Source organism: Crotalus tigris, unplaced genomic scaffold (assembly GCF_016545835.1).
Source record: "Crotalus tigris isolate CLP2741 ecotype Arizona unplaced genomic scaffold, ASM1654583v1 scf7180000017989.1554031673:749699, whole genome shotgun sequence".
NCBI lineage: Eukaryota > Metazoa > Chordata > Lepidosauria > Squamata > Viperidae > Crotalus > Crotalus tigris.
Genome location: NW_024096759.1, coordinates 489,189 through 503,573, shown reverse-complemented (window position 1 = coordinate 503,573; position 14,385 = coordinate 489,189). Strand labels below are relative to the sequence as shown.

Below are 14,385 nucleotides of genomic sequence, written 5' to 3'. Positions count from 1 at the left end.
CCCTGGAGATGGCAACTGTCCCTCTTCAACCAGCCGCCTGCTAACTCGCCGAGGTCCCACGTGGCCGGATGCATCCCAGCATGGCTGGTTTCCCTCCCACCCTCCTGGCCTCAGATGCTCTCCTTTTCCTGGGCACGACCCACTGCATTGCCTCCTAGCTGTCAGCCGGCCATCCAGCTCAGAGGTGGCTTCTCTGAACTGCTGGTGGCGGGCTGCGGAGCCCCAGAGTGCGCTGTTCAAGGGGCCAGCAGGCTGTGGCTGCTGATGGACACTATTGACCCTCATGCGCTCGCTGGCCTCTGTGTGCGGAGGCTGATGGTGTCAGGCAGCGGCCGCCCGGCCCCTGCCTTGCCTTGCCCTGCAACAATGGTACCCCCGCCCTGCCTTGCCTCACCCCTCAGGATGAGCCTTCTGCCCACTGCCCCACCTGCCTGGATCTCCCCCAACCCTGCCCGGCCCCCACAGGCATCCCTCCCCACGAGCAACATCGAGGTGACCACGCCCATCTTGGCCACACCCACCCAGTCTGCCATGATCACAGCCACGCCCATCCAGTGGGCCACGCCCACCTGGCACCCGGCAATAAATAAGTGGGTTTTGGGTTGCAGTTTGGGCACTCAGACTCTAAAAAGTTTGCCATCATTGGCTTAGACTAAGAGAGTGCTGTAAAGCACTATGGTGGTATATAGGTCTTATTGCTATTGCTATTGGACATTTCCCATTCTGCTCCCCCCCCCCCACACACACTCATCGTCCTATCAATCTCCAAGACGTTTTTGAAATGGTCACACTCTGATTTTAGCCTGGCTCACAGCTGCATTTTTCTCATAGCAAGGTGACCTCGAACCACCTTCTCGGAGAGGCACCTTCACTTTTGTAACTTTCCATTTCCCTCCCTCCCAAGCACTCCCCCTCCCTCCCCAGGGTTCATGTCAGACTTGGTAGCGGACGGCAGGCGTGAGGTGGCAGTTCTGACAAATAAGGTGCGCTTCAGCATCTGCAGATTCGAGGCCTTCCATTTTCCTCTCTGTCCTCCTCAGCCCTTCGCCGAGATCGCCCACCTGACAGACGTGCAGGAAGGCATCATCGTCCGCTGCATTCAGCGCCTGGACGAAACCTGTCGCGAGATGCGCAACGCTGCCCGGGTGACGGGGGAGCCGACTCTGCACGCCAAGATGGAGGCCGCCTCCAACATGATCAAGAGAGACATTGTCTTTGCCGCTAGCCTCTACACCCAGTGAGGGGAGATGCTAGCTCAGGGGTAGTCAACCTTGGCTCTTTTATGACTCGTGGACTTCAACTCCCAGAATTCCTGAGCCAGCTGGCTCAGGAATTCTGGGAGTTGAAGTCCACGAGTCATAAAAGAGCCAAGGTTGACTACCCCTGTGCTAGCTGGACGGGATCCTTTTTCACCATCCTGGGAAGTTCTCCCTCCCTTATTCTGACCTCTAAGAGGTTTTGCAATGCATCTGCAGATGTAAACAATAAAAAAATTTCATCCTTGTGCCAAACAAGGGGCCTGTCTTCATGTAGTAAAAAAGGTGGCCCAAACAGGTTGACTCCTCCTTTGCTGGAAGGAAAGATATTTCATCTTCTCTCTAGTTTGCTGGCCTCTTTTTGCTGATCACGTTGGATTCTGTGTTTGGCCAAAACCTGCTAGTTAGATGGTATTTTTTTTCCCGTACCAACAGGATCCAAAAAATCCCATAGTTCTGCACTGAGGACAAAACATCACATTAAGCATTAACACGGTGCTAGCGGCCCCATTTGTGTAGATGCGCAAGGGCTAACCGCTGCTGCTAGCCCCGCGCGCATGCGCAAACAGGCCACATAACCCGCATAGCGCTAGCAGTCCCGTGTCCACACTGGGGTAGCCCCCGTGAGCATCCACAAATGGGCCGCAAAACCCGCATGGGGCTAGCGGGCCCCGTATGCGCATGCACACAGGTGCTAGCCCCCACCGCTGCTAGCCCGTGCACATGTGCAAACGGGCTGTGCAACCTGGGTGCACTAGTAGCCCCATTTGTGCTGGCATGCAGGCTCTAGATGCCACTGCTAGCTCCGCGCACAGGTGCAAATGGGTCCGCAAGTGTGTGAGTGGGGGGGGGAAGTGCAAGCAGTGGCCAGCCTGTCCCATAGCCCGGTGGCCAGTAGGCCACAGCGCAATAGTGGGTCATAGCCCATAGGTTGGGGACCCCTGATCTAATCCAATATTTCTCAAACTTAGCAACTTTTAAGACGTGGACTTCTTCCAGAATTCCCCAGCCAGCTTACAGTAAAAAGTCAAGGTTTTCCCTGTCCAGTATCACCTCTAGGGGGCGATATTCATCTCTGTTTCTTAGCTGAGGGAGCCATCATTGTCCCAAGACATTTCTACTCACATTTGCATGTTTTCAAACTGCTAGGTCAGTGGTGGCGAACCTATGGCACGGGTGCCAGAGACGGCACTCAGAGCCCTCTCTGTGGGCACATGCACCGTCGCCCCAGTCCTAGGCCTTCAGCTGGGTTTTATAAAACCTTTTTGCTTTAGGCCTCCGTGGCCATGTGCAAAAAAGAAAAAAAGGTTCAATCAGTCAATTTCAACTTCTCGCGGGAAAAAAAAGATCTTGCAAAGTTGGAATTGATTGATTGAACTTTTTATTCCCACCCAGTCTCCCCTTACCACCACAGCCATGCCCACCCAATGGGCCACACCCACACAATGGGCTACACCACAGGTCGGCAACCTGCGGCTCCGGAGCCGCATGCGGCTCTTTGAGCCTTCCCCTGCGGCTCCCAGCCTCCTCTGCCTTTGCAGACAGAGACAGAGAGAGGCAATTGCGCTTCCCTGCTTCTCTCTCTCTCTCTCTCTCTCTGTGTGTGTGTCTGTGTGTGTGTGTGTGTGTGGTGTTTTGTGTGTGTGTGTGTGTGTGTCTGTGTGTGTGTGTGGTGTTTTGTGTGTGTGTGTGTGTGTGTGTATGTGTGTGTAAAAGAGAATGCACTCACAGTGTTCTCCGAGGAGCTGAAAAGCTTACTGGGCGGAGCTCCTCCCTTTGCTGCGTCTCTGCAGGAAGCAGGAAGGGCAGGAGAGAGCTAGCTAGCCCAGCTAGGCTGACTCAGGAATTCTGGGAGTTGAAGTCCATGAGTCATAAAAGAGACGAGGTTGTTGTTGGACAACAGCTTGAAGCTTTCCAGGTGAGCAGCAGATAGGAGGGGGGGGGGAGAAAGAGAGAGAGAGAGGAAAGAGAGAGAGAAAGAAAGAGAGTGGGGGAAGAGGAGTGGCAGACCAAGGGCAGATAGAGAGGGAGGGAGAGAGACAGAGAGAGAGAGACCCTTTTGACATCTAAAATGAAGATAACACTGCATATATCCTTTTTTTACCTGTGTGTGTATGTAATTTTATTCTCTTAAAGCATTCTCTTGGTGATCATTGTTTTAATAGTATGAATAGTTAAAAGGAAGAAACAGCTAAGACCACACATTGCTGCTCAAAGCACGAAGCTGAAAACACCAGCCTGAAGATGACGAATGGGACTTCGTCAAAACGTCGCCAAGACACTTCCAATTTTACGCGGGAGAAAACCCGAACAACCAAAGACCTACATATACATATACATATATACACACACACACACACACACACACACACACACACACACACACACCTATAATAAAGGTAAAAAAGGATATATGCAGTGTTATCTTCATTTTAGATATCAAAAGGGTTTTGCGGCTCCCAGTGTTTTGTTTTTGGTGGGAAACCGGTCCAAGTGGCTCTTTGAATGTTTTGGGTTGCCTACCCCTGGGCTACACCCATTCGGCACCCGATGATGCATAAGTGGGTTTTGCGTTGCAGTTTGGGCACTCGGGACTCTAAAAGGTTCGCCATCACTATGCTAGGTGGAGCAAAAACAGGAGCTCACCCCATCATGCAGCATTCAGGTCTGCTTATCTTTGTATTGATTGCTGGAGAGGATGTGTTCTGGTCTTTTTGTTTCCTTCTCAACTTTTTATTCTCTCTTTTGAATGGACGTAAATGTAGTTTATGTCTGTGTGTCTACTGATGGCTGAGTCAATTCATACATCATATTAAATATGTTCCAATTATGGATATTATGCTAAATGACCCACAACTGGCTGAGACACATGCAGAGCTCAAACCATCTTACTTGACTTCAATTAGGCTTCAATCAACAAAAGGACACTCTTAGTTCATAAGTACACTTTGGCTCCCTCCTTTATTGTTTGTAAACCACAGATGACATGGGAAAGGACATGCTGCAGAAGCACCAACAGAAGACAATGCACGGGCAGTTGGTTTTTCCTTCCTTTGTTATCACAGCAGTGCCATCGTGCCGTCTTCCCGTTCTCCAAGTAGCAGGAAACTGACTTCTTGGTATCTGTTTCTGTCCACCACCCAGTGGCTTCTAGCTCCAAAACCAGCTTAACTTCCAGTGCATCAATCCAGGAGTCATGATGTGGGGGGCTTCTCCTCACTCAGAGCATCCACGTACCAGTCAGGCAGGAAACGGTACTGAGAATCCTGATGCACTGTGAAGGAAACCGCGTGCCCTGGGTTCCAGGCAAAGAGATGAACCAACCTGGAAGAGAGAAAGGAAGGAAGGAAGGAAGGAAGGAAGGAAGGAAGGAAGGAAGGAAGGAAGGAAGGAAGGAAGGAATAATAATAATAATAATAAACTGGTGGGATCATAAAATAGAGAAAGTCATAGAAAATGATAAAATTAAACTGCTCTGGGACTTCAGAATTCAAACAGACAAGCACCTGCAACATAACACCCCAGACTTAACAACTGTCGATAAGAAAGACAAAAAAGTCTGGATAGTGGACGTGGCAGTGCCTGGAGACAGCAGAATAGAGAGAAAGAACTGGAGAAGATAACAAAATACAAAGACCTACAAATAGAAATAGAAAGACTGTGGCAAAAGCAAGCAAGGGTAGTACCAATAGTCATAGGCTCCTTGGGTGCAATCCCAAAACAACTGGAGCACCACTTGAACACCATTGGCATTGACAAATTCGCTATTAGTCAATTGCAAAAGGCGGCCTTATTAGGAATGCTTCCATCCTGCGACGATATCTGTAATACCATCAAACATCCACATCTGCCTATCCCAGGTCCTGGGTAAGGACTCGATAGGTAGACAAAATGCCAAATCCAGTCTGAACATCTGGCTGACTGTGCGATGATTTATAATTAATAATAATAATAACAACAACATCCACATCTGCCTATCCCAGGTCCTGGGTAAGGACTCGATAGGTAGACAAAATGCCAAATCCAGTCTGAACATCTGGCTGACTGTGCGATGATCCATAATAATAATAATAATAATAATGGGAAGGGACCTTGGAGGTCATCTAGTCCAACCCCCTGCTCAGGGAGGAAACCCTATACCATTTCAGACAAATGGCTGTCCAGTCTCTTCTTAAAAACTTCCAGTGTTAAAACACTCACTACTTCTGAAGGCAAGTTGTTCCACTGATTAATTATTCTGTCAGGAAGTTTCTCCTTAGTTCTAGGTTGCTTCCCTCTTTGATCAGTTTCCACCTGTTGCTTCTTGTCCTGCCTTCAGGTGCCTTGGAAAATAGCTTGACTCCCTCTTATTTGTGGCAGCCCCTGAGATATTGGAACACTGTTATCATGTCCCCCCTCGTCCTTCTCTTCATTAAACTAGACATACCCAATTCCAGCAACCGTTCCTTGTATGTTTTAGCCTCCAGTCCCTTAATCATCTTTGTTGCTCTTCTCTGTACTCTTTCTAGAGTCTCAACATTTTTTTTACATTTAATAATAGTAATAGTAGTATTAGTAGTAATAATAATGATGATGATGATGATGGAAGGGACCTTGGAGGTCATCTAGTCCAACCTCCTGGTCAGGCAGGAAATCCTATATACCATTTCAGACAAATGAAAGTGAACTTTTGAGCTCAGGGCAGCAAATGTTCAGTTCCCTCAGAAATAATTCCCATCGTCCATCACCATGATTGCAGAACCTAGGATTGGTGGTCTGTCTCTTTTAATTATTAGCTTGTGACACTTCACTGTTGCCAATGCTTGGGAACCGAAGAGGAGACATCTCCTAAGCCGTGCAAGGATGGAGAACCTATCACCTTCCAGATGTTGCTGAAGTCCAACTTCTAGCATTTCTAGTTGTTGGCCACACCAGTTGTGGCTGCTAGGAGTTACCATTTAGCAACTTCCAGAGATCCTCAGGCTCCATTTCTTGGCCTAGTCAACTACTGAATGATCATGGCTTTCTGCCAGGTGTGTCAAAATTACAACTACTCACTTTGGATTGTCTTCCGTCACCACCGTCTTCAAAAAGGCTAGAAAAGCAGCACAGAAATTCATACACACAGCTGGCTTCCAACAGCCTGGATCGTCCTGTCGGAGTAGTAAAGAAATTGTAACTTAGAAATAAACCCAGCCGGGGCTTCTGTTTTGAGGCATATACACAACCAAGTACAGTATATATCTTTTCATTGCCAGCCCTTAAAAGAAGTAAATTAGTAACACAGTTGTTAAGTATATCTCACTTCCCCACTGACTTTGCCGGTCAGAAGGCCGCAAAAGGGGATCACATGACCCCAGGATGCTGCAACCGTCATAACTATGAACCAGTTGCCAAGCATCCGAATGGAAACCACGTGACCAGGTGGATGCTGCAACAGTCGCAAGTGTGAAAAATGATCGTCGGTCACTTTTTTCAGTGCTATTGTAACTTTGAACGAACCACTAAATGAACTGTGGTAAATCGAGGACTATCTGTATAAGATTTGCATCAGGCAACTTGCAATTCAGGGGAGTGCAAGACATATTTTTTTAAAAAGTGGCCTGGTGTCAACTGTGTGGCTGCAGCAGCCATCTTGTATCCTGTCGAGGGTGTTCCCTGATGAGGCGCCAAAGGGCCTGGCCTTGTCCCAGAGTTAAACTTACCCGAATGAGTTTGAATATTTGCATAGTCTCAAAAGTTTCCAGCCCTACAACTGAGCCATCCGGCCCCCGATACCCTGCCACAATCTGGGATACCCCTGGAAGAAAAGACTGGGCCCACCACTTGATTAGCTTGTGCCTGAAAAGAAAAAAAGACAGATGACTGTAACGAACGCAAACCTGCATTTAAGGGAACCCCACCCAGTAAGCTGGCAAGGGCTTTGTTTCTTTAGGACGGGGGTCTTCAAACTTGGCAACTTTTAAGACTTGTGGACTTCAACTCCCAGAATTCCTCAGCCAGTACCAACGCAATTTCGACTGCTCCTTCCTCACCTGTAAAAACTTCTCCTCTGAGCAGGGCTGTGCATGACTTTGCTAGTTTTCAGTTCCATGTAGCAAGTAGGAGGCTGCGGCGAAGGGCTTCGGGGATCAGTGCAATCTACCTCTCCAGAGAAGACAAGTGAGTGACTTCCCAGGCGGGACCGAATCACGGTGCAGAAAGCTTCATTTGTATTCACTACTCCAGTTGGATCAGGAATCCCATCTGGAGAATCTGGAGAAGAATGAGAAATTTGGGCACTTCCTGGAAGTTCAAGTAACTATATAGAGCACGGGTAAGCAACCTTGGCTCTTTTATGACTCGTGGACTTCAACTCCCAGAATTCCTGAGCCAGCATGGCTCAGCTTGGAAACCTCTCCCTTTCCCCTCAGCATGGCTGGCTCAGGAATTCTGGGAGTTGAAGTCCACGAGTCATAAAAGAGCCAAGGTTGCCTACCCCTGGTACAGACAGTCCTCAACTTACTACCACAATTGGGACTGGAATTTCTGTCATGAGTCAGACATGGTTTTAGAACCATTTTTAGAATGGTCGTTAAGTGAATTACCATGGTCATTAAATGATTCCTACAGTCATAAATGCAAACCCATTCTTTTGGATATTTCTTGCTGGAAATTTGCAAAAAAAGGTTCCAAATCGGGATCACCACCACCACAAAATGTCGTAAATGTGAGCCGGATGCCAGGCGCCCGAGTTGAAATCATGTGAACATGGGATTAGTAGGACGGCCGTAAATGCAAGGACCAGTTATAAGTGTGAGGACTGGATTTTTTTAGCAGTGTTATAACTTTGAACAGTCACTAATTCAAAGATCATGAATCAAGGACTACCTGTAGCATCAACTAAACTAAAAGTAGCAATGCAGCCATTCAGTCGATCATTAGCTGGATTAACTGATTAATATCCATTTCCCCAAAAGTGTCTCCCAGATTTTTTGTGATTTTGGCTACCACAGACAAATACGGCTCTCCTTCTACTTTGTCTACATCAGTGGTTCTCAACCTGTGGGTCGGGACCCCATTTGGGGTCAAACGACCATTTCACGGGGGTCGCCAAACAACGCAGTCCGCCATTTTGTTTTCCCCTTTTCCTTAGCTGTGCTACTCCCTTTTATTCTATTGGCTTTTGAAAGCCAATAGAATAGACTCTCTTGAATAGAGTCTAATTCTATTGGCTTTCAAAAGCCAATAGGAATTGTCCAGGCTGTCTCTGCCCTGCTGAGCCCGCCAAAAATCCCATTCTGCAAACGGTGCTGCACCAGTGGAGTAGTCCTCCTTACGACTGGTTGAGTAGTCCTCGACTTACGACCAGTTGGGGATTGTGGCATTAAAAAGGTTGAGAACCACTGGTCTACATCATTCCTAATAATTCAAACACTCTGAAAAAGAGAGCAACCACCAGCTCAGTTCAGGAACTTAGGAAAAGTCCCTAAGACCTGACTTTCAAATCAGAGCTGGGAGCTCTCCAGAAACCTTACCAGCACACATATATTGCTCAAATTTGTATCCCATGTACATGAGCTCCTTCAGCATTTCTGAGCGTTGCTCCCGCTCTTTGCGGGCAGCCTCCGTTTCAAACTCGCTAATGTACAAAGTCCCTCGGAAGAGAGTGACCGCCAGCAACCATCCCTCTCGGTTCTCGTATGGGGTGGTCAGCACTTTGGTGAAATGCCCCCGCCAAGTCACAAAGTCAGCATTCAGGAGCTTTCTGCGGGGGAGAGGGAGACAGAAAGAAAAAGAGGAGGAAAGAAGGGGGAGAGAGAAAGAAAGAAAAAGAGAAAATTTGAATAACCAACCATGTTAAGATAAGAAACTAGGTCTGTCTAATCCCAGTAGAGCCAAAGCAAGGGAACTCTTTCTGAGTACGCCTTTGAGTCAGCGTTCACCTCTAGTGATTGCTTAAGACTAGTCTCTACAATTTTCTTGGCAAGATTTCAAAAGTAGTTTGCCCTTGCCTTCTTCTTTGTAGGAGAGAAGAGAGAGAGAGAGAGAGAGAGAGAGAGAGAGAGAGAGAGAGAGAGAAAGAAAGAGAGAAAGAGAGAAAGAAAGAGAGAAAGAGAGAAAGAGAAAGAGAGAGAGAAAGAGAGAAAAGAGAGAGAGAAAGAGAGAGAGAAAGAGAGAAAAGAGAGAGAAAGAGAGAAAGAGAAAGAAAAGAGAGAGAAAGAGAGAGAGAAAGAGAGAAAGAGAGAGAGAGAGAGAGAGAGAGAGAGAGAGGGAGGACTGGCCCAAGGTGATTTAGCTGGCTTCATGGCTAAAGAAAGACTAGAACTCACAGCTTCCTGGTTTCTAGCCTGGTACCTTAACCACTACAGCAAACTGAGTAATAAGTATAGTCTTTGCATACTGAACAGCTCCGGTTCATTCTCAGGAATTGGCAGTTAAAGATGGGCAGCAGACACTTGACAATCAGCAATGTCATTGCCAGATGTCTAACACCCAGTGTCCCCCAAAATAAGACCTAACCGTAAAATAAGCCCAAGCATGATTTTTCAAGATGCTCCTAATATAAGCCCAACCCCCCAAAATAAGCCCCAGTTAAGATCGTTAGCCAGACAGACGCATTAATTACCTTACTTCCCCGAAAATAAGCCCTAACCAGAAAATAATTCCTATTGGGTCTTTTGGAGCAAAAATTAATATAAGACCCGGTCTTATTTTAAGGGGAAACATGGGTATGAGTCATGGTGGCACAGAATGCAGTATTGCAGGCTAATTCTGCCAACTACCAGCAGTTCGATCCTGACTGGTTGAAAGTTGATTCAAACTTCCACTCGTCCGAGGTCAGTAAAATGAGGACGATTGTTGGGGGCAATATGCCGACTCTCTAAACCTTTTAGAGAGAGATGTAAAGCACTGTGAAGTGGTATATAAGTCTAAGTGCTATTGCTATTGTGTTAGAATCCAGCGGCGCAGCGGTGGCATCCCGTTTTCACACCCCGAGGCGCGGTGGCGTCCCTTTTTCACGCAAAACTCAGCGGCAGCCCGTTTTTGCGCCCCGTGGTGCAGGGTCCAGTTTTTGTGCCCTGCAGCCATGGCGCTAGCGCACGTGAGGGGTGTGCGCACACACAAACACGCGCATTGGCCAGTCTGTCCCATGGCCCGGTGGCCAGCAGACCACGGCCCATTAACGGGCAGCGGCCCACAGGTTGGGGACCCCTGCTCTAACTCTTTCTCACCCTTTGTCCTCAGTCTGTAACTGCTTCCGGTTCTGCACAATCCATTTCAGCAGGTGCTCCAGGCCTTCACGGATGCTGTCATCCCGCTGCACGTAGCGGTCGCGGTAGCCATCCCGCAAGTCAAATCCAGGGGAGGGGCCTTCGGAAGGGGGTGGGGCATAGTAGCGCAGCTGACGAGCATCTCCATGGAAGCACCGCTTGGCATCTAGGGAAAAGCGTCCTATTTCAGCTGGCCGCCGATAAAAGGGAAAAGGGGCATCGTACAGAGAGGGAGTAACCGGCAAAGTAAGGGGTGCCTTGAAATCTCTTCTTGGTTGCTTGACTTTGCATTCATCCGCATCATCCTCTCGGCTGAAAGACCTGGAACTGGCTGTGGGCTTCATAAGGGTTTGTGTCTAATAACAAAAAGAATGAGCGTGAAACTTCTGCCTTCAGAATACACAGCTGAGAAACTGTCCCCAGTGCTCCTCTGGGTTTGAGGCAAAGGTCAAAAGGAACTTTTAAGACTCAGTCCAACCCAATGTTTGACATTACAAGTAGTCCTCAACTTATAATAGTTCAAAATTACAACGGCACTGAAAAAAAGTGTCTCATGACCGCTTTCACCGCTGCGGCATCCCCATGGTCATGTGATCAAAATTCAGGCGCTTGGCAACTGATTCATATTTAAGATGGTTTGCAGTGTCCCGGGGTCGCCTTTTGTGACGGTCTTGACAAGTAAAGTCAATGGGGAAGCCAGACTCATTTAGCAACCGTGTTACTCACTTAACAACCGCAGTGGTTCACTTAAAAACCATGGCAAAAAAGGTCATAAAATGGGGCAAAACTCACTTATCTCAGAAACTTTGGGCTCAATTGTGGTCGTAAGTTGAGGACTGTCCGTATTATTGATAATAATACAAGAACCTTTAGTATCTAATTTACAAAGGTAATTGTTTTGCTTTGTGTTTCATGCATTTTCTCTGGGTCAGCCTTCTGACAATTCTATAAGGTTGGCCAGTATTGCTGGCCTTTCATTATAGGCAAAGAGACAAGACAAAGAATTATCATCTGGCCATCCAAATCCCCAGGATCACATTCATTTTTCAGCTACTTTATTAGTTATTAACATGAGTCTAAGATTGGGGTGTTTTCAAGGGCCAGTCTTTAATTAGAAAGTGAGGATCATTTGGTCAGCCAAGTTTGGTACTAGGATAGCTGTCGTTTTACAGTAACTTCCATGTGGTATCTAAGGTATGAGTTACACTCTTTAGTCAACCTAAGCAGCACAGTTCCTAATGACCAAATAGTTCCTTGGGGTTTTTAACTCTTCTCAGCCTTATTTGGTATTTTGGGGATTAACAGTCCTCAAAGGACACCCTGGCTGTATTCACATGACACTTAAACAAGTTAGATAAAAGACCCAGTATATACACTGACACAATTTCCTGAGCTTGGTTAGCATTCACTTGGTTAGATTTTTGTGGCTTAGTATATTAGATTAAAACAGATCATTTAGTTACCTTCTTGTTTGGTATATTGAACAAGCCAGAGTATAGATTAATCCATAACCAGTTTATGAGCATAATGTGAATATAGCCGCTTTGTCACTGGTCCATAAATTCTTGGCTGATTCTTGTTGCTTATCCTTAAAGTTTCTTGCAGATTATGTTTTTTGTGTGTGACTTTGTAACAGTTTTTATTGTTTGAATAGTTTTGTTGTCGTTGTTATGATTTTGGTAATTTTAGATATTTTTTTTGTATTTTAATTCTGTAACATACACCCCTCCCCAGTCCTGTATGTGAGATCGGTGGCCATATAAATTGAATCAATGCAGAAATAAACATAGCAGGGTACAAATCAAATAACAGTCTCTGTCCAGCCTCTCCTTTTCCATTCAGGCTCTGTCTTTCTTCAAATATCTTCAGTATTAAATTAGGAGCAAAACCTTTTAATCAGCAATAAACACAATAATTGAATTCTTTCCCTCTCAACAGTCACTTTCTCAGTGAAACTCTCCTTCCTTCCTTCCTTCCTTCCTTCCATCCATCCATCCCTCCATCAATCCATCCATTGCCCATCCTATCCCCAAATAACCCTGGGTGCCTCACAGCAACAATTATAAAACATAAAACAGAATTACTAAAATCAAATCTCATAATATTACTCCCCCAATACATTTGCTGAGATCCAATCTCACTTTAGCCCCAAACAAAGAACCCCAAGGTCCTGGCTCCGAATTCCCCCGGGACAGCTTAGGAGCTGACCTCTACCCTTTGCCCTCTGACCCGGTCTTGGATTCCTATAACGATCATCATAGACAGAGAAGTCCCTAAGGAGCCTTCCCTGTTCCCTCTTCCGAATTCCATGCTTACCTGCCGTGACGTCACTGCCGAGCACCGGGAATACCTGCAGCCTCGTAGGGGTCGCACGCCTAACGTTAAACCACTATCCAAGCCGAGACGGAGCGGCTGTTTTTCTGATCAAAACAAAGCCCAGTTTCGTTTCTTTGCTCTAAGTTGCATCATCAAAGCACGCCAGTTAGCAGAGGAAGCCCTCCGTTTCCTTTTTCCCGTTTTCCTTCAGCGTCGTGTAATTTAAATTCATGGCCACTAGGTGGCAGTCGAAGCCTTCTTTAGGCGGCTTTATGTTAAGCGGTGGTTTGTTTTTTTTTTTAATCTCGATCCCGTTTAAGATGTGTGGAACACCCAGAATTTCCCAGTCGTGGGGAGTTGAATTCTGAGAGTTGTAGTTTACACCTCTTGAAGGGTACAAGGTTGAAAAACACTAGTTAGAGTCCAATAGTTCTTAACCTTTTTGAACGAATCGCCCCCTTGAGCCAATGAGGAAGTTGTCATCGCCCCCCTCCCCCAACATAACCTCTCAATCACAACATAGGAAATAATTCTTCAATTTATGCAAACACTTTTTTTTGTTTTCTTTAAAATTGTCATCAGGACATATTGATGCAAATAATTTATTTCCAGTCTTTTTCCCATATCTCAACTGTGTGAAAAATTTTGGTGCCACCCGTCACTTTATTCCCAAACTTCGTGATACATGTATTTCATTATTATCTTATTTATTCAAGACACTTAAATGTAATGACCACTGAAAACAAAATTCAATTGCAAAAAAGTGAAATGCCTGAAAAGAAAAACAGTAATATTTAATGATTGATTTACAAGTGAAATTTAAGACGCAAAAAGAAATATAAAAAGGGTAGAGGCTGCTGCGCAATGCGCATGAAGATAAGCAATGCGTCTTCACATATGTACGGTGTTCTGTACTGAAGCTAGCTGGAGGAACATTTGAAAACACAATTCAATCCACTAATAGCGAGCGATCTGATGTTTTTGTACAACAGATATACAGCGATTCACTGTATGAAAAAGTCTCAAAAGTGTCCCCAAAACATCTCGCTCCATCGCCCCCATATTGCCCCCTTTTCAATCCTTTGCCCCCACGTCGCCCCTTTTTTGTTCCATCGCCCCCCTAAAAAATGAAATCGCCCCCTGGGGGGCGATATCGCCCAGGTTAAAAACCACTGAGTTAGACCTTCCTAATTTGGTGGCTTTTGCAGTCCCAGTCTAATGGGAATTGTAGTGTGAGACCTTTGGAGGACACGGGGAAGGTATTGTGGAGCACCCACAACATCTGAAGGCAAACCTGTTTCAATGGTTGATTGCTCTCACTGTTATGAGATTTCTTCTTTATTTCTCTTTTATTATTGTTATAAATAACTCAGGGTGTCAAACATACCTAATGCACCTTCCTCCTAATTTCCCCACCACAGCAACATTGTGAGGTGGGTTAGGCTGAGAAAATGTGACTGGCACAAAGTTATCCAGTCAGCTTTTATGCCAAAAGCAGGACCATAACTTAGTTTCTTGGTTTCTAGACTGATGCCTGATCCATTAGAATTGAAGTTCTGTATATTCTAAACATGATATAC

The 14,385-nt window shown here is 46.1% G+C and overlaps 2 protein-coding genes across 3 annotated transcripts in view; one reads left to right on the top strand and one right to left on the bottom strand.

Annotated features, from left to right (window-relative positions):
* Positions 1 to 1,311, top strand: part of SKIV2L (Ski2 like RNA helicase) — a 49,123-nt gene extending 47,812 nt beyond the window's left edge. The window contains exon 29 of the mRNA XM_039346365.1: positions 1,041 to 1,311. Within this exon, the coding sequence (XP_039202299.1) occupies positions 1,041 to 1,241 (201 nt within the window). The 3' untranslated portion in view covers positions 1,242 to 1,311. The remainder of the gene's footprint in view (positions 1 to 1,040) is intronic.
* A 2,879-nt stretch (positions 1,312 to 4,190) lies between these two features.
* Positions 4,191 to 12,986, bottom strand: DXO (decapping exoribonuclease). 2 transcript variants are annotated; one of them, XM_039346364.1, is made up of 7 exons: positions 12,806 to 12,986; positions 10,451 to 10,845; positions 8,753 to 8,982; positions 7,271 to 7,490; positions 6,941 to 7,076; positions 6,294 to 6,388; positions 4,191 to 4,580 (listed from the first exon to the last, which is right to left on the bottom strand). In XM_039346364.1, the coding sequence occupies exons 2-7, from the start codon at positions 10,831 to 10,833 to the stop codon at positions 4,451 to 4,453; spliced, it is 1,194 nt and encodes a 397-aa protein (XP_039202298.1). In that variant the 5' UTR covers positions 10,834 to 10,845; positions 12,806 to 12,986; the 3' UTR covers positions 4,191 to 4,450. The 2 variants fall into 2 exon arrangements, with proteins under 2 accessions (XP_039202298.1, XP_039202297.1); XM_039346363.1 differs by lacking the exon at positions 12,806 to 12,986 and adding an exon at positions 11,953 to 12,463.
* Positions 12,987 to 14,385: the final 1,399 nt, after the last annotated feature.